This window comes from Carcharhinus amblyrhynchos, chromosome 3, assembly GCF_965287045.1.
Source record: "Carcharhinus amblyrhynchos chromosome 3, sCarAmb.v2.hapA, whole genome shotgun sequence".
In the NCBI taxonomy this organism is placed as follows: domain Eukaryota; kingdom Metazoa; phylum Chordata; class Chondrichthyes; order Carcharhiniformes; family Carcharhinidae; genus Carcharhinus; species Carcharhinus amblyrhynchos.
The window spans coordinates 121,429,884-121,453,222 of NC_137326.1; the positions used below are offsets into that span (position 1 = coordinate 121,429,884).

Sequence of the window (23,339 nt, forward strand, 5' to 3'; positions counted from 1 at the left end):
TCTGATCCATTGGTTGTGGGATTGCTTAGCTTAGAACATATCATGCTTTTCCCTCTAGTCAGCATGCATGTCGTGACTTCACCAACTTGGCACTTTTATCATTGCACAAGGATTGTGGAGTGGCCACTCCAACTAATACTGTCATTGACAGATGAAGCTGTGACAGATAGATCAATAAGAATGAGATAAAGTAAAGTTTAAAGTTTATTTATTAGTGGCTTGTAGGCTTACACTCACACTGCAATGAAGTTACTGTGAAAATCCCCTAGACGCCAACTCTGGCACCTGTTTGGGTCACTGACGGAGAATTTAGAATGGCGAATGCACCTAACCTGCACATCATTGGAATGTGGGAGGAAACCAGAGCACTTGGAGGAAACCTATGCAGACATAGGGAGCTCATGCAAACTCCACACAGACAGTGACCCAAGCCAGGAATTGAAACCAGATCCCTGGTGCTGTGAGGCAGCAGTGTTAACCACTGTGCCACCCTACCACTTTGTGCAGTTTCTAATAATGCTGGTTAACCGGCTCATTCTGCCTCACCAAAGTGGAAATCAAATACTGGGGGCTGAAAAAGAGAAGCAGGAGAAAGCACCAGTCCCCCATCCTCCCTCAGATTCCCCACCCAGCACATTTTACTTGGTGCAGTAAACATTGTTTAAAACATTCCTCTCCCCTTCTGCACCAAATTCCCACTTTGAACCAAGTTCCCAAGTCTACTCACTCAATCTCAGTCTCAGTCTCCCTCACTGCATCCCTTACTGACCGTACACTTCAAAAATCCCTTCCTTATACAGAGTGACCCACAAGCTTAGCTTCCGGCTATAGTAATCAACCTGTATTTCATATGGTTCATTCAAACCTCCCTTCACCCATTGTTAATGAGTGTACTGCACCTTGAATTCCGCAGTCAGCAATCTTGTTCCTGACACCGGGAACACTCACAACTCCTTCCAGCTCAGTTGCTACAGTAATCGATCAGCAGCTGGCTGTGTTGTCAGCCCATGGGGGCGAAATGCATTCTTAATTAGTGCTCCGTTTTATATTTTCGTGAGACTGTTTTCAAAAGGCCGGTTCGCCTGTGAATGGGAAAAGGCTTATCTGTTGTTGGTGATCTTTCATGTTTACCGTCTGTTGCGACGGGAGAAAGCTCATTGTACAGCGATTGGGGCGGAGACACTCCAGGCTTTTCGGGTTTGGTTAGAGGAGCTGAGTTTTTATAAAGAATTTGAAGATCAATTTGCTGTTTTCATCTGCTGGCAGTTCCTGGTGTTAGTCAGCAGTGTAAAACATTGAACTGACGCTGGGCAGAATTGACTGATACTCCCTAATCGCTGTATCAAGTCTACCCCACCCCGATCCCTTTGTTTTCATTTCATTTACATTTTAACTGTACTCTACCTTTTACTTCTTTATTGCCTTTCTTTATTTTTTCTTTTCCCCCATATTATCCCCCTTCTTATCTTTTCTCCCCCTTTGCTTCCTCTTCCCCCTTTTTTCTCCATTTTATGTCTCTCCCACCCATTCCCCACTTTCCCCCCACCTTCATCTGTCACAGTTTACCCTCTGATATCAGCTTCTCTGCCATTTGGCCATTCACACCTTTTATTCCGTGGATGGACTGCCATTGGCAGCCTTTCCCCTTGTTTTTATGGCTGTGACTCATCTTTCATTCCCTCACCCTGTAGTCTCAATATCTCCCACTCTCTGTGCCTTTTAGCTTTGACTAACGGTCATCTGGACTCGAAATGTCAGCTTCTTCCTCTCCTTACAGATGCTGTCAGACCTGCTGAGATTTTCTAGCATTTTCTCTTTTCTCAGTTTAAACCATCATATCTGCTGGAGTAAGCACAGGATACAACAGGGTACATTACAGGCGCAGATGAGTTCTTCTTGGTTTCAGTTTGCATTTCTCTCGCCCAGCCCCTGTTTCTCTCTTCCCCTCCTCCACTTTGTCTTTGCTCCTCTCTCAGCTGCTCCAGTAGGACTAAGGTGATTTTCGTTGGCCCTATGCAGCCAGCCAGGAAGCAGCATTTTCTGAAGATTGGACTCTTTGACAGATAGCTGGGCTGCAGAATGACCAGCAATAGTGAGGGAACCAATCACTCATTTCAGTGGAGAATTGGGAATGCTATCTAAGCTAACAAAAAAACAAACCATTGTCGATTGTTGTAAAATCCCATCTAGTTTCACTAATGTCATTTAGGGAAGGAAATCTGCTGTCCTTACCCGGTCTGGCCTACCATGTGACTCCAGAGCCACAGCAATAATGTTAAAATGGCGGCGCGGGCTCGCTGGGCCGAAGGGCCTGTTTCCCGTGCTGTGTTGTTCTTTGTTCTTTGTAATGTGGTTGACTCTCCACTGCCCCTCAAGACAATTATGGATGGGCAAGAAAACTTGGCCCAGCCAGTGTTGTCCACATCCTATGAACAAATAAAAAGAAAGAAGATTTTTGATACAAACAACTACGTTGACAAGTGACACATCACAGAACTTGCTAATCTAATGGGATTTTACGCCCTCGCTTGACCCAAGACCGGAAAATCCTGCCCCCAGGTCAATGGACATTTCCATTGCCCACTCCTTGCCCACTCTGATTCCATGGAGGGCAGCAGTAGAATTCCAGCAGAGGTTTCTCTTGTCTGGAGGACTGTTTTGTTTTGTAGATAAGTGTATGTCTTTGACTTGAGCCCAATACAAGCAAAGTACTGTGGTTGCTGGAAATCTGAAAGAAAAACAGAAAATGCTGGATAATCTTAGCAATTCTGTATAAGGCCCATGCAGACTCAAAATATTAATTCAGCTTCTTTCCCCATAGATGCTGCCAGACCAGCTGAGATTTTTCTGATGGGACTAATTAGGTTTTTCAATAGAGAGCAAAAAATTAAAGGTTATTTATTAGTCAGAAGTCGGCTTACATTAAAACTGCAATGAAGTTACTGTAAAATTCCAAATGACTTGATGGGCTGAATGGCCACCTTATGTTCCATAATGATTCCATAATTCTATCCACTCATAAATCTGGGCCCCTTGTAATTTGCTGCACTTTGATAATATCTTCTCTCAATCTTCTCTGTTCTCAAGAAACCATTCTGGCCTGTCCAATTTTTATACAACATCAGAATTTTCCAGCCTTAGCAACATCTTAATATGACCATACAAACATACGAATTAGAAGCAGGAGTAGGCTACTTGGCCTTGAGAACCTGCTCCTCCATTCAATAAGATCATGGTTAATCTGATTATAATCTCAACTCCATATTCCTGCCCAACCCCAATAATCTTTCACCCCCTTGTTAATCAAGAACCTATCTCGCTCTGCCTTAAAAATATTCAAAGATTCAGCTTCCACTGCCTTTTGAGGAAGAGAATTCCAGAGACTCATGACCCTCAGAGAGAACAAAAAATCCTAATTTCTGTCTGGAATGAGTGACCCCTTATTTTTAAACAGTGACCCCTAGTTTTAGATTCTTTGATGTGCGATCACATCCCGCCTGTAATGTGGGGACCAGAACTGGAAACAACTCTAGCTATTGCCAAACTGTACAATTCTAGCATAATTTTCCTGCCCTTACACCTTTATGTCCTGGCCAATAATAAGAACATAAGAACATAAGAAATAGGAGCAGGAGTAGGCCATCTAGCCCCTCGAGCCTGCCCCGCCATTCAAAAAGATCATGGCTGATCTGTTGTGCCTCAGTTCCACATTCCCGCCCTCTCCCCATAACCCTTAATCCCCTTGCCTATCAAAAACCTATCAACCCGCGTCTTAAAAATATTGAGCGAGGCAGCCTCCACCACTTCAACGGGCAGAGAATTCCAGAGATTCACCACCCTTTGAGTGAAGAAGTTCCTCCTCAACTCCGTTCTAAACCACCCCCCCTTTATCCTGAGGCTGTGCCCTCTAGTCCTACTGTCCTTTCTGAGCGGGAAGAGCCTCTCCACCTCTATCCTATCCATCCCATTCAACATCTTATATGTCTCAATGAGATCTCCCCTCATTCTTCTAAACTCTAATGAGTACAAGCCTAGTTTATTCAGCCTCTCCTCATAGTTCAACCCCCTCAACTCCGGAATCAGCCTAGTAAACCTCCTCTGCACTCCCTCCATATATCTTCTTAACCACATAGCTACCTGTCAGGCTTCATCTACGGTTCCCAACACTTTACAATTTATGGTGTATTACCTTGCCTTGTTTGCAGTTGCCAAATGCATTACCTCACACTTCTCGGAATTGAATTCCACTTGCCCCTTTTCAGTCTGGCTGACCACTCCTGACCAGTCGTTTTGCAATCTCCTGCTTTCTTCTTTTCTATCAACCACACTGCCAATCTTTGTATCATTTACAAGTTAAGATGAAGAGTTGAGGATTGAGGTGGCACAGTGTTTAGTATACTGCCTCACAGTGCCAGGGACCTGGGTTCAATTCTGGCCTCAGGTGACCGAGTGGTGTTTGTATGTTCTCCCTGTGTCTGCATGGATTTCCTCTGGGTGCCCCGGTTTCCTCCCACAGTCCAAAGATGTGTGGGTTAGGTTTATTGGTCATGTTAAATTACTCCTTTGTGACAGGAGGTTTAGCAGGGTAAATACGTGGGGCCAAGGGGATAAGGTCTGGTTGGGATTGTTGTCAATGCAGGCTTGATAGGCTAAATGGTCTCCTTCTGCACTGTAGGGATTCTATGATTCATCCAATGCTTTTATAAATATTCAGATCAGGCTATGTATCACTATATTTAGTTATTTATTAGTGTCACAAGTAGGCTTACATTCACACTGCAATGGAGTTACTATGAAAATCCCCTAGTTGCCACACTCCAGGGAGAACTTAGCATGGCCAATGCACCTAACCAGCACATCTTTCGGACTGTGGGAGGAAACAAGAGCACCAGGAGGAAACCTATGCAGACACGGGGAGAGCATGGAGACTCCACACAGACAGTGATCCAACCTGGGAGTCAAACCCAGGTCCTTTGCTCTGTGAGGCAGCAGTGCTAACACTGTACCATCATACTGCCCTTTCACCACTGATAATTTGCATAAGAGTTATGTTAGATGTCAGAAAATAGTCATTTTAGTGAGTATTCACTTTCTGGAATAGATTACTGAAAAACACACTGAGTGTAGATTCACTGAGGTCCTCTAAAATGCTATTGTCATAACAAAAGATCTACTGGGAAATAGTGATCACAATGCTATTGAACTCCACATTAAGTTTGAAAGTGTCATCCTCCAATCACAAACAATAATGTTAAACTTAAACAAAGCTAATTACATTTGTATGAAGAAAGAGCTGTCTATGATTGATAGGGAAAATTGAAAGGTATGGCACTGAATAAACAGTAAGAAACATTTGAAGAAACAATCCAAAATGTACAAAAAAATACATTGCATTGAAAATTGCATTGAATGGGGAATGAGGAAATGGCAGAGACGTTGAACAAATACTTCGCGGTTAATTTTCCCATTCTGCCTGTCATGGGAATCATAACAGGTGAGGGGCAGATCATGGAAAGGTCTGTCAACCTCAGGATTTTCTGGTTTCTGGGTGAGCGCAGCCGGAAAATCCCTTCCTTTATGTCTGTCTTCACAGTTGAAGAATAAAGTTGCGTAACGGAAATAAAGGGTTGCCCAGCTGCTAAAACTAGTGTGGAAATCAATGTAACTAATATAAGCAGAGAAAACCTACTGGAGAAATCCTGTGGACTAAAATCCGACAAATCCCCAAGATGATCTATGTCCTCAGTTTTGAAAGAGAAAGCTCCAGAGATAGTGAACCTGCTGGCTGTGATTATAAAAAGTTCCGTAAATTTGAGAACAGTCCAGGAGATTGGAAGTTAACAAATGTTCTAGAAAGGAAGGGGTAGAAAATACGGAACCATAAGCTAGTTAGCCTGAAAGTGCTAGAATCTCTTGCTGAGGAAGTCTTAACAATGCACTTAGCATGGTGTGGAACATGATTTGAAGAAAGAGATATCTGTTTGACAAATGTATTATAGTTTTTCAAGGATGAAACGAGCAGGGTAAATAAGGGGATCCAACTGATGTAGTATACTTGGATTTCCAAAAGGCCATTTGATAAGATGCCACACAAAAGGTAAATCCACAAGTTAACAGCTTGTGGCATTGTGGGTGATGTATTAGCATGGATAGAGGATGAGTTAACAAAGAGGAGGCAGAGATTTTGGATAAGTAGGTCATTTTTAAGTTGGCAGACTTTGATTAGTGAAGCATGGTAAGGATTGGGGCTGAGGCCATAACAGTTTGCAATCTATATTAATGCTTTAGATGAAGAGACATTGTGTGATGTATCTAAGTTTGTATCTAATGTTACAAAGCTATATGGGAATGCAGGTTGTAAAACAGATGCAAAGATGCTGCAGGGAAATACAGGCAGGTTAAGTGAATCGGCAACAAGAGGGTAGGTGGAATATTATGGAAGGAAGAGTGAGGTTATTCATATTGGTCATAAAAATAGAAAAGCAGATTTTTTTTAAAAGGCATGAAACTCGTAAATATTGATGATCAGAAGGAGTCGGGGGTGTTTGTGCAAGTAAAACAAAATGTTTATTTATCAGGTTAAGTAGGCTTACATTAACACTGTACTGAAGTTACTCTGAAAATCCCCTAGTTGCCACACTTCAGTGCCTGTTTGCATACATTGAGGGAGAATTTAGCATGGCCGATGCATCTAACCAGCACACCTTTTGGACTGAGAGGAAACCAGAGCATCCAGAGGAAACCCATGCAGACACGTGGAGAACATGCAAACTCCACACAGACAGCGACTCAAGCCAGGAATCAAACCTGGGTCCCTGGTGCTGTGAGGGAAGCAGTGCTAACCGCTGTGTCATCATGCCACCCATGCATGCAGACACAAGCAATTAGGAAAGCAAATGACATGTTGATCTTTTTTGCAAGGGAATTGGAGTACAAAAATAAAGGATGTCATGTTACAATTTTACAGGGTTTTGGTGAAACCGCATCTAGAATGCTGTGTGTAGTTTCGGTTTCCATAAGGAAGAATGTACATGCATTGGATCCAATATAGCGAATGTTCACTAGATTGGTCCTTGAGAAGAGACGGTTGCCTGTGATGAGAATACAGGCATGATGTGGAGATGCTGCGTTGGACTGGGGTAAACACAGTAAGAAGTCTCACAACACCAGGTTAAAGTCCAACAGGTTTATTTCATTCTGAATTTTCCACTCACCTGATGAAGGAACAGCGTTCTGAAAGCTAGGGGCATCTACTATCAAAGACACCTGTTGGACTTTAACCTGGTGTTGTGAGACTTTTTAATGAGAATATAGGAACAAGACTGGGCCATTTAGTCCATTGAGTCTGCTCCACCATTCAATTAGATCATAACTGATTAACTACCTCAATGTCACTTTCCTGCATCTACCTCAGTGCCACTTTCCTGCATCTACCTCAATGCTACTTTCCTGCATCTACCTCAATGCTACTTTCCTGCATCTACCTCAGTGCCACTTTCCTGCATCTACCTCAATGCTACTTTCCTGCGTCTACCTCAATGCTACTTTCCTGCAGCTACCTCAATGCCACTTTCCTGCATCTACCTCAGTGCCACTTTCCTGCATCTACCTCAATGCCACTTTCCTGCATCTACCTCAGTGCCACTTTCCTGCATCTACCTCAATGCCACTTTCCTGCATCTACCTCAGTGCCACTTTCCTGCATCTACCTCAATGTCACTTTCCTGCATCTACCTCAGTGCCACTTTCCTGCATCTACCTCAATGTCACTTTCCTGCATCTACCTCAGTGCCACTTTCCTGCGTCTACCTCAATGCTACTTTCCTGCATCTACCTCAATGCCACTTTCCTGCATCTACCTCAGTGCTACTTTCCTGCATCTACCTCAGTGCCACTTTCCTGCATCTACCTCAGTGCCACTTTCCTGCATCTACCTCAGTGCCACTTTCCTGCATCTACTTCAGTGCCACTTTCCTGCATCTACCTCAATGCCACTTTCCTGCATCTACCTCAGTGCCACTTTCCTGCATCTACCTCAGTGCCACTTTCCTGCATCTACCTCAATGCTACTTTCCTGCATCTACCTCAGTGCCACTTTCCTGCATCTACCTCAGTGCCACTTTCCTGCGTCTACCTCAATGCTACTTTCCTGCATCTACCTCAGTGCCACTTTCCTGCATCTACCTCAATGCCACTTTCCTGCATCTACCTCAGTGCCGCTTTCCTGCATCTACCTCAATGCCACTTTCCTGCATCTACCTCAGTGCCGCTTTCCTGCATCTACCTCAGTGCCGCTTTCCTGCATCTACCTCAATGCCACTTTCCTGCATCTACCTCAGTGCCACTTTCCTGCATCTACCTCAGTGCCGCTTTCCTGCATCTACCTCAGTGCCGCTTTCCTGCATCTACCTCAATGCCACTTTCCTGCATCTACCTCAGTGCCACTTTCCTGCATCTACCTCAGTGCCGCTTTCCTGCATCTACCTCAGTGCCACTTTCCTGCATCTACCTCAATGCTACTTTCCTGCATCTACCTCAATGCTACTTTCCTGCATCTACCTCAGTGCCACTTTCCTGCATCTACCTCAGTGCCACTTTCCTGCATCTACCTCAATGCTACTTTCCTGCATCTACCTCAGTGCCACTTTCCTGCATCTACCTCAGTGCCACTTTCCTGCATCTACCTCAATGCCACTTTCCTGCATCTACCTCAATGCTACTTTCCTGCATCTACCTCAGTGCCACTTTCCTGCATCTACCTCAGTGCCGCTTTCCTGCATCTACCTCAATGCCACTTTCCTGCATCAACCTCAATGCTACTTTCCTGCATCTACCTCAATGCTACTTTCCTGCATCTACCTCAATGCTACTTTCCTGCATCTACCTCAGTGCCACTTTCCTGCGTCTACCTCAATGCCACTTTCCTGCATCTACCTCAATGCTACTTTCCCGCATCTACCTCAATGCTACTTTCCTGCATCTACCTCAATGCTACTTTCCCGCATCTACCTCAATGCTACTTTCCCGCATCTACCTCAGTGCCACTTTCCTGCGTCTACCTCAATGCCACTTTCCTGCGTCTACCTCAATGCTACTTTCCCGCATCTACCTCAATGCTACTTTCCTGCATCTACCTCAATGCTACTTTCCCGCATCTACCTCAATGCTACTTTCCCGCATCTACCTCAGTGCCACTTTCCTGCGTCTACCTCAATGCCACTTTCCTGCATCTACCTCAATGCTACTTTCCCGCATCTACCTCAATGCTACTTTCCCGCATCTACCTCAATGCTACTTTCCCGCATCTACCTCAATGCCACTTTCCTGCATCTACCTCAATGCTACTTTCCTGCATCTACCTCAGTGCCACTTTCCTGCATCTACCTCAATGCTACTTTCCCGCATCTACCTCAATGCTACTTTCCCGCATCTACCTCAGTGCCACTTTCCTGCGTCTACCTCAATGCCACTTTCCTGCATCTACCTCAATGCTACTTTCCCGCATCTACCTCAATGCTACTTTCCCGCATCTACCTCAATGCTACTTTCCCGCATCTACCTCAGTGCCACTTTCCTGCATCTACCTCAGTGCCACTTTCCTGCATCTACCTCAATGCTACTTTCCTGCATCTACCTCAGTGCCACTTTCCTGCATCTACCTCAATGCTACTTTCCTGCATCTACCTCAGTGCCACTTTCCTGCATCTACCTCAGTGCCACTTTCCTGCATCTACCTCAATGCTACTTTCCTGCATCTACCTCAGTGCCACTTTCCTGCATCTACCTCAGTGCCGCTTTCCTGCATCTACCTCAATGCCACTTTCCTGCATCTACCTCAATGCTACTTTCCTGCATCTACCTCAGTGCCACTTTCCTGCATCTACCTCAGTGCCGCTTTCCTGCATCTACCTCAATGCCACTTTCCTGCATCAACCTCAATGCTACTTTCCTGCATCTACCTCAATGCTACTTTCCTGCATCTACCTCAATGCTACTTTCCTGCATCTACCTCAGTGCCACTTTCCTGCGTCTACCTCAATGCCACTTTCCTGCATCAACCTCAATGCTACTTTCCTGCATCTACCTCAATGCCACTTTCCTGCATCTACCTCAATGCTACTTTCCTGCATCTACCTCAGTGCCACTTTCCTGCATCTACCTCAATGCTACTTTCCTGCATCTACCTCAATGCTACTTTCCCGCATCTACCTCAGTGCCACTTTCCTGCGTCTACCTCAATGCCACTTTCCTGCATCTACCTCAATGCTACTTTCCCGCATCTACCTCAATGCTACTTTCCCGCATCTACCTCAATGCTACTTTCCCGCATCTACCTCAGTGCCACTTTCCTGCATCTACCTCAATGCTACTTTCCTGCATCTACCTCAGTGCCACTTTCCTGCATCTACCTCAATGCTACTTTCCTGCACTATCTCCATATCCCTTGATATTATCCTATTATCCTGTTGAGTTCTGTCTTGAACACGATCAACAATTGCACTTCCAAAGCCCTCTGGGGTCAAGAATTCCAAAGATTCACCACCCCCTGAATGAAGAAATCCATCCTGATCTCAATCTTAAATGGCCTGTCCCTTATCCTGAGATTGTATCCCTTGGTTTTAGACTCACCCACCTGGGGGAACATCTTACCAATACCCATCCTGTCATGCCCTGTAAGAATTTTGTAAGTTTCAGTGAGGTCACCACTCATTCCTCAAATGTATACAGAATACAGACCAAGTCTCCTCAATTAACTAATTCTCATTCTCAAATCCCTTCATGCCCTTTTTGTCTCTAATCCTCTAGTCTCACAACTCTCCTCACTATCAGCTCTCCTCTCACTCAGGCCTCTTGGGTATCCTGGATGTGAATTGCTCTAAACTCTGCAGTTCACTACCTATATCCATGTCCCCCACTCACTGTGGCCCCCATCTCTCTTAAAATTAACTCCCTGTAGACCAAACATTTGCCCCGATTCTCACCCTCTCCCTGTCTACATTTCCTTTATGACTCTGCCGTGGGACTTTCACTTCAGTTAAGGGCGCTGTGTACAGATATACCACAAGTTGTCCTGGTATTTGTAACTTGGTGTGCCTGGAATGTGCGGGTGGTGGCGAAGGGATTTTCCATGGGCGACTGTCTACACTTCGAGGCGCTGCGGCTCTTTGGCACTGTGTGATTCCTAAACTGAGACAAACCCACCCCCTGCAGCCGAAAAAGACGAGAGGGAATCAGAGGAGACCAAGCTGAGGACCTGGAGTTTGTGGCCAGCTGAGGGGATTGAGCCCGTGTGAAGGAATCCGCGATTTCCTCCATCATCTTATCCAATACAATAACCTCGCCCACTCACTCCAGCTTCTCCGCACTCGCCCTAGCAGCGTTACCCTCTGATTTATTTAACCTGGAGTGGGGCGGTGGGGGGGGAGGACAAGAGAGATGCAACAAGCTCCAGAACAGAATCAATCCCACGTTCGTTCTGATCTATTCGGTGAGTTGGCGATCTTGTAAATAGCAATATCTCTGGACTGAATCTGGAAGAGTTGAGTTCTCTTCTCATGATGAAATGTAGGTTATGTTTTCTCAAAGCGCCGTCTATTCTTTGATTGTTCACTGATAAGAACCTTAATCAAAGGGAATGGGGAAGTGATACATTTCATATCTACACAAAGTAACCGCTCTGAATCTGAGTCTACGTCTGGATGGTGCAGTGTCCAATTTCACTTCTCGCTGTATTCGATCCTCGTTTCACTCAATTCTGCAATCAAACATCAGAACTCAGCTCAAATCCCCTGGACAGCTTTTCCTCTTGTAATTATTCATTAGCTTTTCCCGCAGAATTCTCTTCCCCAACTACCAAAAAAAAACCCAGGCAATTCTCAATTTTAACGGAATGTGTTATGCACGTTTACATGTATTTTTTCATTGTCGTTTCATTGCTATTCGATGGTGTTTTAACCCGCGCAGTAAAAGATCAATTCGTTTGGAAAGGCAGCATTTAGCGAAAGGCTTTAAAGTTGCGTTTTGCGACGTCCTTACACAACTATATCTTAGTTTGGGTTTCACCCTTACTCGCATCCCTCACCCAGGCACCAGCCTTAACGCTGAAATATTCCCACACTGTGCCAATACCAACGGACCCTCCAAAAGATTGTTACAAAAGGGCGAGGAGTAAAACTTACAAATGATTTTAAATCGGAAGATTTGATTTATTACTGTCACATGTATTGTTATACAGTGAAAAGTATTATATCTTGCGCGCTATACAGACAAAGCATACCGTTCATAGAGAAAGAAAGGGTGCAGAATGTAGTGTTACAGTCACAGCTGGGGTGTAGAGAAAGATCAACTCCGCCAAATCTGTATGAGATGGAATTAAAGCATTGTTAGAGACTTTAAAAGGGACTGGAGTTTTAAGGGCATAGACCAAGAGTAAAAAGCAGAATTAGAGGATATGATGGGCAAAGTTCGCAAGAAGTCACCACCGTCTGGCACCATCTGTAGATGTGTGGTGTGTATCAAATATTTCCAAACTATTAACATTCAGCCCTCCAGTTTAAAATATTAAAATGCCGCAAAGAAAATATAATCCTCCCCTATTAAAGCACATGCCAAATCCATGGATGTACTTTTTTATTTGCAAAAGTTGGAAATCTGAACTAAAATTAAAATTTATGGCAGACATATAAATGTAAAATGCATCAGATGTGTTTTTTTATGAGAGCCGCTGGTATCAATTTTTGTTCTATTTTAACCAATCTATTCTCTCTCTTACATCCCATTGGAGCTGATTTTTTAAAATACTTTAGCAGAACAATAAATTCTTAAACAGAAAGTTGAAACATTACCCTGTTACTCTCTCGACAGATGTTTGCATTGGTAACTTATGTAACTTTCTGTGTAACTATGGCAACAAATCCAATTCACAACATTATTTAATATAGATCTGAAAATATGTGATTAAATATAAAATTTCGCTTGTTTATTAGTGTCACAAAAACGCTTACATTAACAGTGCAATGATGATACTGTGAAAATCCTCTAGTTGCCACATCACGTCTTTCGGACTGTGGGAGGAAACCAGAGCACCCTGAGGAAACCCACACAGATATGGGAAGAACATGCAGTCTTCACACAGACAGTGACTCAAGCTGGGAATTGAACCTGGGTCCCTGGCGCTGTGTGGCAGCAGTGCTAACCACAGTGCTGTCCAGAATATTTACAGTTAATGTATAAACCAAATCACCTACTGAAATATAATGGCAATATTAAAATGTGTTTTCTAAGATCGTTTGTGTGTGGGAATGATAGACTGTTGGAATACCTACCTAGGAGGGGTGGGATGTCCATGATGTTTTTGTGCAATAAATGTGGGTGATTGTGGAAATAGCGGAAGAAGATCTTTTGAATGCAGAACCTGGTGATGTGAAAAGTGAGGACAAGGGGGAGGCTCCATCATGGTTCTGGGAGAGAGGGGAATGGGTCTGGTGTGGGAAATAGGTCAGATGTGGTTGAGGGCCCCATTAACCACAGTGAGGGGGGTGGGGAGGGGGGGGTGAACCTTGGCTCAGGGAAAAGGAAGGCACGACAGAGCTCCATTTTGGAAAGTGACATCGTCAGATCGGATACAACAAAGACAGAGAAGTGGGCAGAATGGGATGGAGTCCTGATAGGAAGCAGGTTGTGAGGAGTGCAGTGTGAGTCGATGGGCTTGTAATGAATGTTAGTAGACAGTCTATCACCAGAAATGGAGACGTGTTCTTATGTTTTGCTTTCAGAGAGCAATGTATCTTGATTTGATTTGATTAATTATTGTCACATGTATTAACATACAGTGAAAAGTATTTTTTTTTGCGCACTGTACAGACAAAACATACTGTTCATAGAGAAGGAAAGGAGAGACTGCAGAATGTAGTGATACAGTCGTAGCTAGGGTGTAGAGAAAGATCACCTTACTGCAAGGTAGGTCAAAGATCAAAGAACAAAGAACAAAAACAGCCTGGGAAACAGGCCCTTTGGCCCAACGAGCCCGCGCTGCCATTTTAACATTATCAGTCCCCCCTCCACCCATGACCCTTCTCTATGCTTATGGCATTCCACATCGAGGGAAACTAATTTAGGGACAATTTATTACCTCCAATCAGCCTAATAGCACATCTTTGGGGTGTGGGAGGAAACCGGAGCACCTGGAAAAAACCCACACATGCACAGGGAGAATGCACAAACTCCCACAGACACTGGCCCAAATCCATGTGTCTGCACAGCAAACAGTGATAGTCACTGAGCTGTCATGTTGCCCAGCATCTGGTCCAGTTTAAGCACACACTAACGATATGAAGCACTAGGCTATTCTCGAACATCCAAGAGCAGCCCTCGTATGACCCATTGCGTGTATGCCCCTTGTCGGACAACAAGGCGGACCGACTTAAAACCTGTGAATTAAAAGAGAAAAACATTAGTATCATTCCACATCCTTTTACATTACCAGGGACGTCCCAATGCTAATGAACCTTATTTAAAACAATCTCCGATATCCTCCCATCTCCAACCCACTCATGTGCCTGTCTAAGTAACTCTTAAACAACTCCAGCGTGCCTGCCTCCACCACCTTACTTGGCAGAGCATTCCATACCCCCACCACTCTCTGTGTGAAAAACCTCCCCATAATATCCGTGTTATACCTCTCCCCCCTCACCCTAAGCCCGTGGCCCCTTGTGCTGTGTGTCTCTAACATAGGAAATAGCTTACCTCTGTTTACTCTATGTATACCTTTCATAATCTTATATACCTCTATTAGATCCCACCTCAGTCGCCGTCTTTCAAGGGAAAACAGCCCCAATTTGCTCAATCTTTCCTCATAACCGTTCAACAGTCTAGTCCATTCAACAGTCCAACTGCAGCAAGGAAGAAGCTGTTCTTGAGTCAATTGGTACGTGACCTCCAGACTTTTGTATCTTTTTCCTGATGGAAGAAGGTGGAAGAGAGAATGTCCGGGGTGCGTGGGTTCCTTAATTATGCTGGCTGCTTTGCCGAGGCAGCGGGAAATGTAGACAATCAATGGATGGGAGGCTGGTTTGCCTGATGGATTGGGCTACATTCACAACCTTTTGTAGTTCCTTGTGGTCTTGGGCAAGCTATGATACAATCAGAAATAATGCATTCAATGTTGCATGTTCTGTTAACACATTCTGTTATCTGATCTTCAGGACACCATTAACACCTGCCTTAGCCTTAAACACTATCATTCCCACTCCCTTTGCCTTGTGTCTATAATATCTTCACCAATCCTATCCCTGACCTTCTACTTTGCACCACCTCCACCACCCCCTCTCTTCCACAGTATAAAATCCATCACATTTCTAGCGGCCAAGCTCTGAAGAACTCATACGGACTCAGAACATTTCTCTCTTCACAGATGCTTCCAGTCCTTCTAGGTTAATTTTGCAGCCCATTCTCTTGGTCTGCAATAGCCCCCAATCTAATCTCTGCGATGCACACTGCAGCTGTCTCCACCTGCCCCAACCTTACACCTGGCTCCTCCAGGGTTTACTTTATGACCACATATTGATAAAATAAGCAGTCCAAATTTGGCCCACAAAGTGAGCTGCATCCAAATACATGACTAACATTGGCTGCTCACACCAAATATGGCAACAAAAGCAAATTTCTTTCAAGTTTGTGAATGTTAGTAATGCAGCATTAGTTACATACTTGCAAAAAGGATATAGTAACTTTTCACTCTATTGTAGCCTTGCCATTGTTAAATAACTCTTAGTGCTTTACCTGAACCATAATGATTAAAATTACGGTTAAACCTGTAAATAAATCTATTAGCTCCAGCCTGTACCTATTGCACTAACAACTGGAACTTACACCTTTTAAAACAGTCACAGGAAATATAATGGACATCCCATATGACCTACACAGGGCACTGTATATATCAATTATGTTACAGGATTAGTAGTCCAAAGGCCTGGACTATGATTTAGAGGTCTGAGTTCAAATCCCAGGTAGCCAAGTAATTATAAAAAGTCAGAACCAGCAATGGGGACCATGGAATTCTTGGATTATCATGAAAACTCACCTAGTTCATGAACGTCCTTCAGAGAAACACATCTACCACCCCTTACCCAGTATTGTTTATCTGTAACTGGCTCTAGAGCCACACAGTTTAATTTCCCTGTGAAGTAGCTGAACAAGTCATTCAATTATATACATGAAGTTGGCTGAAATTGCAACTACGTTTTGTAGGTCATTTTAAATTAAAAGTTCTTAAGTCACTAGAATAGTATCCAGAGTATTTCCAAAATAGCATAAATGTGAGAAACGCAGCTCACAGTCAAACAATTTAGTCGAGTCAATTTCCGAAGGAGCAAGATATTTTATTTAACGTTCTTGCAAGACCAGGTGTCCAATAAAATAGGCACACCTTGCATCGAGTTTATGCAGGCTTTTTATAGTATTTCTACGAGCATGTTAATCAATTACACAATACATTGTTCTCCCCTAATTGGTGGTCCCTATCCCATTTATGTGTTGTCATTCCCCTATTGGCTCAAGGTGCCCCTAGCTACAGGTTGTGCTGTATGTTGGCTCATGTCCCAAGCCCCTCTGCTCCCCTCTAACCACCTTTTTCTGTTATTGCAAGGGTGCATATTGTAGGGTTGTTTCAATATCCTTACTTGATTAGTTCTTATGAGATTCATCCGTCTTATCAATGTTCCCCGGAGAACTGTTAACAAGTCCAGTTCAGACCGGCTGTATCCAGTCTTCTGCTAACTTAATCGCTGATGTCCCTACTATCTCAGTGACCTTTTATTCCCCTGTAGTTAGAAGGTATACTCTGTTGCAGTAACAACACATCTTGCTTACCATTTGTTTCACAATTTGGACATTTTGCATTCCTACAAGATGTGATGTACATGTTTTACTTCACACTGCACATCTGGTGTTATCCCTACACAATAGGCAGTCCTTGACTATAGTTCTGTCTAGCTTCAGCAACTTTCATACCCTGTATTAGTGATTAAAACCACAGTTGTTTCCACAATGTGGGTTGGCAATATGCCGAATCGTATGTTTCTGTCCTGCTTAGTTTGTTCTTATGAGATAACATTCTTGCCTTCATCCTTGCCCCATCCTGTGTTGTTTAAACTATGTCTGTTTGCTGTTGTACAGTTACAAGATCCTAGTTCTATTTCTCAGTCATAATTTTATGTTTACCACATTTTATATTCATCTCTAACATAATGAAGATGGTTGTGAGTGCCTTCTTAAACTGTGTTAGGATACAAGATCTGAAACTAATGCGAGCTTTGATATTCAGCCTTTTAACTGATCACAAACTTTGTACTCTTCACGTAACCAGACCAAGTCACAGAGTTCTCTTAAACAGTTGTTTTCATTCAAACTATATTGCAAAGACACTGGAAAGTCACAGGTCAGAGCCTTTAACTATCCAGAGCCCAGAATTCAGGAATACATGAACAGTTACAGTTTCAAATTCTATTATATGTAATTAGCATATACCAATCAAGGTATAGGAGTTATCTCTATCCATTCATAGCTATTGATTAAGGTTGTAATATGCATAAGATGCCGATATTAAAACTAATGACAATCATTGCACATTTGCTTAATTATAATATCCAATCAGCGTGAAGACTTCACCGTGTTAGCTGACCTAATTCATCATTGGTTCAAGTTACCACTGATGTCCCAGTTTATATCTGTGTTTGTGTATATCACTCCTCCTCCTAGGTCCAGATGTCTGATTTAATGAATTCTTGATGTGGATATGCCGGCGTTGGACTGGGGTAAACACAGTAAAAAGTCTGACAACACCAGGTTTAAGTCCAACCAATTTATTTGATAGTAAACTCACAAGCTTTTGAGGTTAAGCTCTTCTTCAGGTGAATGGAGAGTTCTGGCCTCAGACAGAGCATATGAAGCACAGTTTACAGGTTACTGATTAGAATGCGAATCTTTACACCTAACCTGCTGTTCAAGACCTAAAGTGGCTGACAATGTGAGTGGAAGGAGCGCTGATCACAGGTTAAAGAGATGTGTATTGTCTCCAGACAGTACAGTAAGTGAAGTTTTGCAAACCCAGGCATTCAGCCTCTGACCTTCGGGTAAGCGTTCTCCAAGGTGGCCTTCACGACACACGACAGCGCAGAGCCGCTGAGCAGAGACTGATAACCAAGTTCTGCACACATGAGGACGGTCTCAACAGGGATCTTGGGTTCATGTCGCACTATCTGTAACCCCCGTGACTGGCCTGGGTTTGCAAAACCTCACTTACTGTACTGTCTGGAGACAATACGCATCTCTTTAACCTGTGATCAGTGCTCCTTCCACTCACATTGTCGGCCACTTTAGGTCTTGAACAGCAGGTTAGGTGTAAAGATTCGCATTCTAATCAGTAATCTGTAAACTGTCTGTGCTTTATATGCTCTGTCCGAGGCCAGAACTCTCCATTCACCTGAAGAAGAGCTTAACCTCGAAAGCTTGTGAGTTTACTATCAAATAAATCGGTTGGACTTAAACCTGGTGTTGTCAGACTTAATGAATTCTCTCAGACTAAAGGCCCTGGTGCTTATCTGCGGAGACTTTGATAAAGACCTCTGGTTTTTCTCATAGAAGCTTATGTGAATTTTAAACTTGTGTGATTATTAACACTTTCACCAAGGTATCTTATGAAATTAGACCAGATCCCAACTATTTGGCATTAATGTGAGAAAATGATATCTCACTCTAATTCTACTGATAAACTGGGCAAAAAATGTTCTTGATTTTAAAAGCACCATTTCTCCTGCAAGTTTAGCTCCACCCATTAACCCATCACTATCTCTGAAAATCAACCCAGTCAAAACCCTACTCTGAAACCCAAATGGAAAACCCGAATAAACATAAATGCATTAACTCAGACCACGTGGCATGCTGGCACAGTGGTTAACATTGCTGCCTCACAGCCCCAGGGACCCAGGTTCAATTCTGACATTGGGTGACTGTCTATGTGGAATTTGCATATTCTCCAGGCAGGTTTCAGAGTAGTGTTTTGATCGCGGATTGGCCAGCATTTATTGCCCATCCCTAGTTGCCTGAGGGCAATTGAGAGTTAACCACATGGCTCTGGAGTCACATGTAGACCAGACCAGGTAAAGACAGCAGATTTCCTTCCCTTGAGGATTTTCCTTCCCTAAAGGATGTTAGTGAACCAGATGGATCGACAGTGGTTTCATGGTCATTAATACATTTTTAATTAAAGATATTTTTTATTGAATTTAGATTTCACCACCTGCTATGGCAAGATTCGAACCTGGGTCCAGAGGACATTAGGCTGGGTCTCTGAATTACAAGTCCAGCGATGATACCACTCTGCCACTGCCTCCTGATCAAGTTAAGATTTAAGATTGAAAGACAACTTGTTGGCATAAAATCACTGGGATTTTTCTTTTTGCAGAGTTACTGATGAAAAGAAAGAAGAGGGCAATGTGGCTTTCAAGTGTTCTGCTGCTTCTCTCACTTCTGATCACTGCTGTTGGTATTTTCATTGAAACAAGAACCGAGAACATCAGCATCATCGGCTATGCATCTGGAATAATTGTAAGTGCAAACATTTCGCTGACTGCGAGAATGCAATATTCTCAATGCTGACTCTCCCCTAGACTATAGGTGACAATATCAAATGCAGTTCTATTCCTTTATGGTAATTTTTTTTTCTGTTCTGTGTCACTTTTCTTCCCTTACATTACTTCTTCACTCCCCAGTTTCAATTTCTCCTGTCAGTTAGGAAGTCAGTGATATCCATCCAATTGCAATGGTGGTCACCACTGACACCAAAACCCAGCAAAAATCAAACAAGATTTAGTAATTGATGCATTTTATCCGAGATTAGCTATGAATGGTGTTGCACAATGGCACAGTGGACGGCACTGGTGCCTCACAGCACCAGGGACCCGAGTTCGATTCCCAGCTTGGGTCACTTTCTGTGTGGAGTCTGCATGTTCTCCCCATGTCTGTGTGGGTTTCCTCTGGGTGCTCCAATTTCCACTCACAGTCTGAAACACATGCTGGTTAGGTGCATTGGCCGTGCTAAATTCTCCTCCATGTACCCAAACAGGCACTGGAGTGTGACGACTATGGGATTTTCACAGTAACTTGATTGCAGTATTAATGTAAGCTAACTTGTGGCAGTAAACTTTAAACATTGTACTCAGCTCTTTCTCACCCTGCTACATATTATGTGTACAAGAAGCTGTTTTAGTGTTGCAAATCTAGTGGAGGTCATGCTTTCAAGTTAGTTCAAGTTGAGTCCAATGTGTCAGAGTTGCAGCAAGCAGGATACTCTGATACTCATGCGTTTATATGAAGATTTCTGAATTTTTCTTCTTAGATGCCCCCTTGTGTATTCTTTCATATTCTTTATTGGGAGGTTGGACCTAATTATGGCTGGCGTCATATGTTTTAAGTATGTTTTGATGCAGTGAATTTGAATCTACCATTCTCTTCTACAATAATTGAATTGAAGTACACTAGGCTTATTTGCCTGTTATATTTTGTTTTAATTAAGGCTAGCTCATTATAAATGGTTTTTGCCATATACTGTCCTATCTACTTAGTGTCAACAGTTGTTCGTGTCTGTCGTATAAGGGTTAATTACAATTATGTGATATGCTAATGAGACACAGTAGACATCATCTTCGGAAGTGATGCAATGTTATATGACCTTCTCTGATTGTAAAACAAACCAATCTGAAATAAGATCATATTTAATTTTCCAAATTTTTCTTAAGATTGACCTTGGACTGTTTGATAGGTCATCAAAATGGGTATCGGTTTGTCGTTATGGGCTAAGGGGTTTGTTGGGAACCTGACCTTGGCATTGGATTAACGTTCCAGATAACATTAAATGTTAAATGATTCTCTATAGTCATTGAGCTGAACCAGGGCACCAGATTCCACCCCCCACCACAGTCCCCTTTCCCAGCTAAAGGTTGATACGTGAGGGATGAAGCCCACCCAGGGGAACACCAGCTGCCCTGCCACTATTTAAATAGACCTGTTCTTGAGAGGCAGAAATCCCATCTCAGATAGCTTCCAGCCTAACAGAAGCCAACAGCTCCCCTGCACTTTGGGACAGGGGGGTGGGGAGTTGGATTCGTGTTAATGTTGGGTGCCCTGCTGGATCCCATATATGCAACCATTTTATTCGGGGACAGTGCTGAGTGATCCTCTGCGATTATCCATAGCACCGGTACCCCACAAGGCTGTGTCCCCAGCCCTTTACAATATTCCTTATACACTTTTGACTGTGTGGCTAAATTCTGCTCCAACTCCATTTTCAAGTTTGCTGATGACATCACTATAGTGGGTCAGATCTCAAACTTTGATGAGACAGAGCACAGGAATGAGATAGAGAATCTGGTGAACTGGTGCGACAACAACAATTTCTCCCTCAATGTCAACAAAATGGAGACGATGGTCATCGACTTCAGGAAACGTAGTGGAGAACATGCCCCTGCCTACATCAATAGGGTTGAAGTGGTGATGGTTGAAAGCTTCACATTTCTAGTTGTTCAGATCACCACGACCTGTCCTGGATTCTCCATGCCGACACTATAGTTAAGAAAGCCCATCGACTCCTCTACTTTCTCAGAAGGTTATGGAAATTCGGCCCGTCCGCTATGACTGTCACCAATTTTTATAGATACAACATAGAAAGCATCCTTTCTGGGTGTATCACAGCTTGATATGGCTCTTGCTCTGACTGCAATAAGCTATAAAGGGTTGTGAATATAGCCCCGTTCATCATGCAAGCCAGTCTCCCAACCATTGACTCCGTCTATACTTTCGGCTCCCTCAGGAAAGCAGCCAGCGTAATCAAGGACCCCACGCATCCCAGACATTCTCTCTTCCACCTTCTTCTATTGGAAAAAAGATACAAAAGTCTGAAAGCACATACCAACCGACTCAAGAACAGTTTCTTCCCTACTGCCATCAAACATTTGAATGATCTCATCAGATATTAAGCTGATCTTTCTCTTCATCCTACCTGTAACTGCAACACTATATTCTGCACCCTAATCCTTCTCCCCTATGTACCCTATGAACGGTATGTTTTGCCTGTATAGCAATACTTTTCACTGTATCCCACTACATTTGACAATAATGCATTAAATTAAATCAAATCAAAAATATTCCTGATGGAGCAAATCCAGTCTTTGTCAACAGTATCAGTCGAATTGGTCCATTTGAAAACTGATGTTGGGCCATCTTTTGGTTTTCCAGTTTCTGCTTATTACTTAGTGAACTAGGAAGACTATTAACGATTATGCAGAAAAGGTTAATGGGGAACAATATGGTGGCAATCAGCGGTCAGGTGCTTATAAATAACACAAAATATTCCAAATGTTATCCTGTTTCCCCCTTTCAAAATGTTATGTACGTTGTACCAATTCTCACGGGAAAACTGTAGCTCAAAATAACTACAATTATTGAATGACTCAAATGAAGAAATTACCAGTAGGATTCCATTCTTTGTAAGCTTTACTTTAACATAGATCAGAATCCATGATAAATAAACATGCCACTTTTCTCACTCAATGGATTTGGCCCTCGGGTCACCTGCAATGGTAGCTCCATTCCATCCAAGTCCCTTGGAGACAATCATCACCCAAATGGACACTCCTTCAGAACACCCTTAGGCTCCCGTCAGCCTTGATGGCAAAGATTCCCCAGCAACTCCTTTATCTGATGCCTTAAATAAACCTTGTTAAATGGCTCTGGCAAAACTCAAGCATAGCTGTATAATTGTCCAGTTTGCAATCTCTGCTTTAACCCATCTTCAGTGTTCTACTCTTTTAACTGCATTGTCTCCAGGGGACAAGTGGTTAGCACTGCTGCCTCACAGCACCAGGGATCTGGGTTCAATTCCTGGCTCAGGTCACTGTCTGTACAGAGTCTGCATGTTCTCCCCATGTCTGCGTGGGTTTCTTCCCACAGTCTGAAAGATGTGCTGCTTAGGTGCGTTGTCCATGCTAAATTCTCCCTTCTGAACAGGCCCCGGAGTGTGGCGACTTGGGGATTTTCACAGTAACTTAATCGCAGTGTTAATGTAAGCCTACTTGTGACACTAATAAAATAAACTAAAAGACAGCTCCTTGTAAATGTGACTTATCTGTTCAACCCCTGCTGCAGCTCTCCTTTGTCCATGGTCCACCTTTGTGTCTGCCAGCCATAGGGTTTTCATATGTTGACTTCTGTCCTGATGGTATTGCTTCCAGGTCAAGGGTTACCAGCCACATGGACCACTAATTCTTATTATTCAAAAAAATTAC

General features: G+C 43.2%; 1 protein-coding gene across 1 annotated transcript in view; it reads left to right on the forward strand.

The window, feature by feature from the left end:
- The first annotated feature begins 11,116 nt into the window (after positions 1-11,116).
- LOC145341515 (transmembrane protein 255B) overlaps positions 11,117-23,339 on the forward strand; it is a 58,828-nt gene continuing 46,605 nt past the window's right edge. Inside the window, exons 1-2 of the mRNA XM_080186495.1 lie at positions 11,117-11,488; positions 19,463-19,605. Coding sequence (XP_080042621.1) covers positions 11,437-11,488; positions 19,463-19,605 — 195 coding nt within the window. The 5' untranslated portion in view covers positions 11,117-11,436. The remainder of the gene's footprint in view (positions 11,489-19,462; positions 19,606-23,339) is intronic.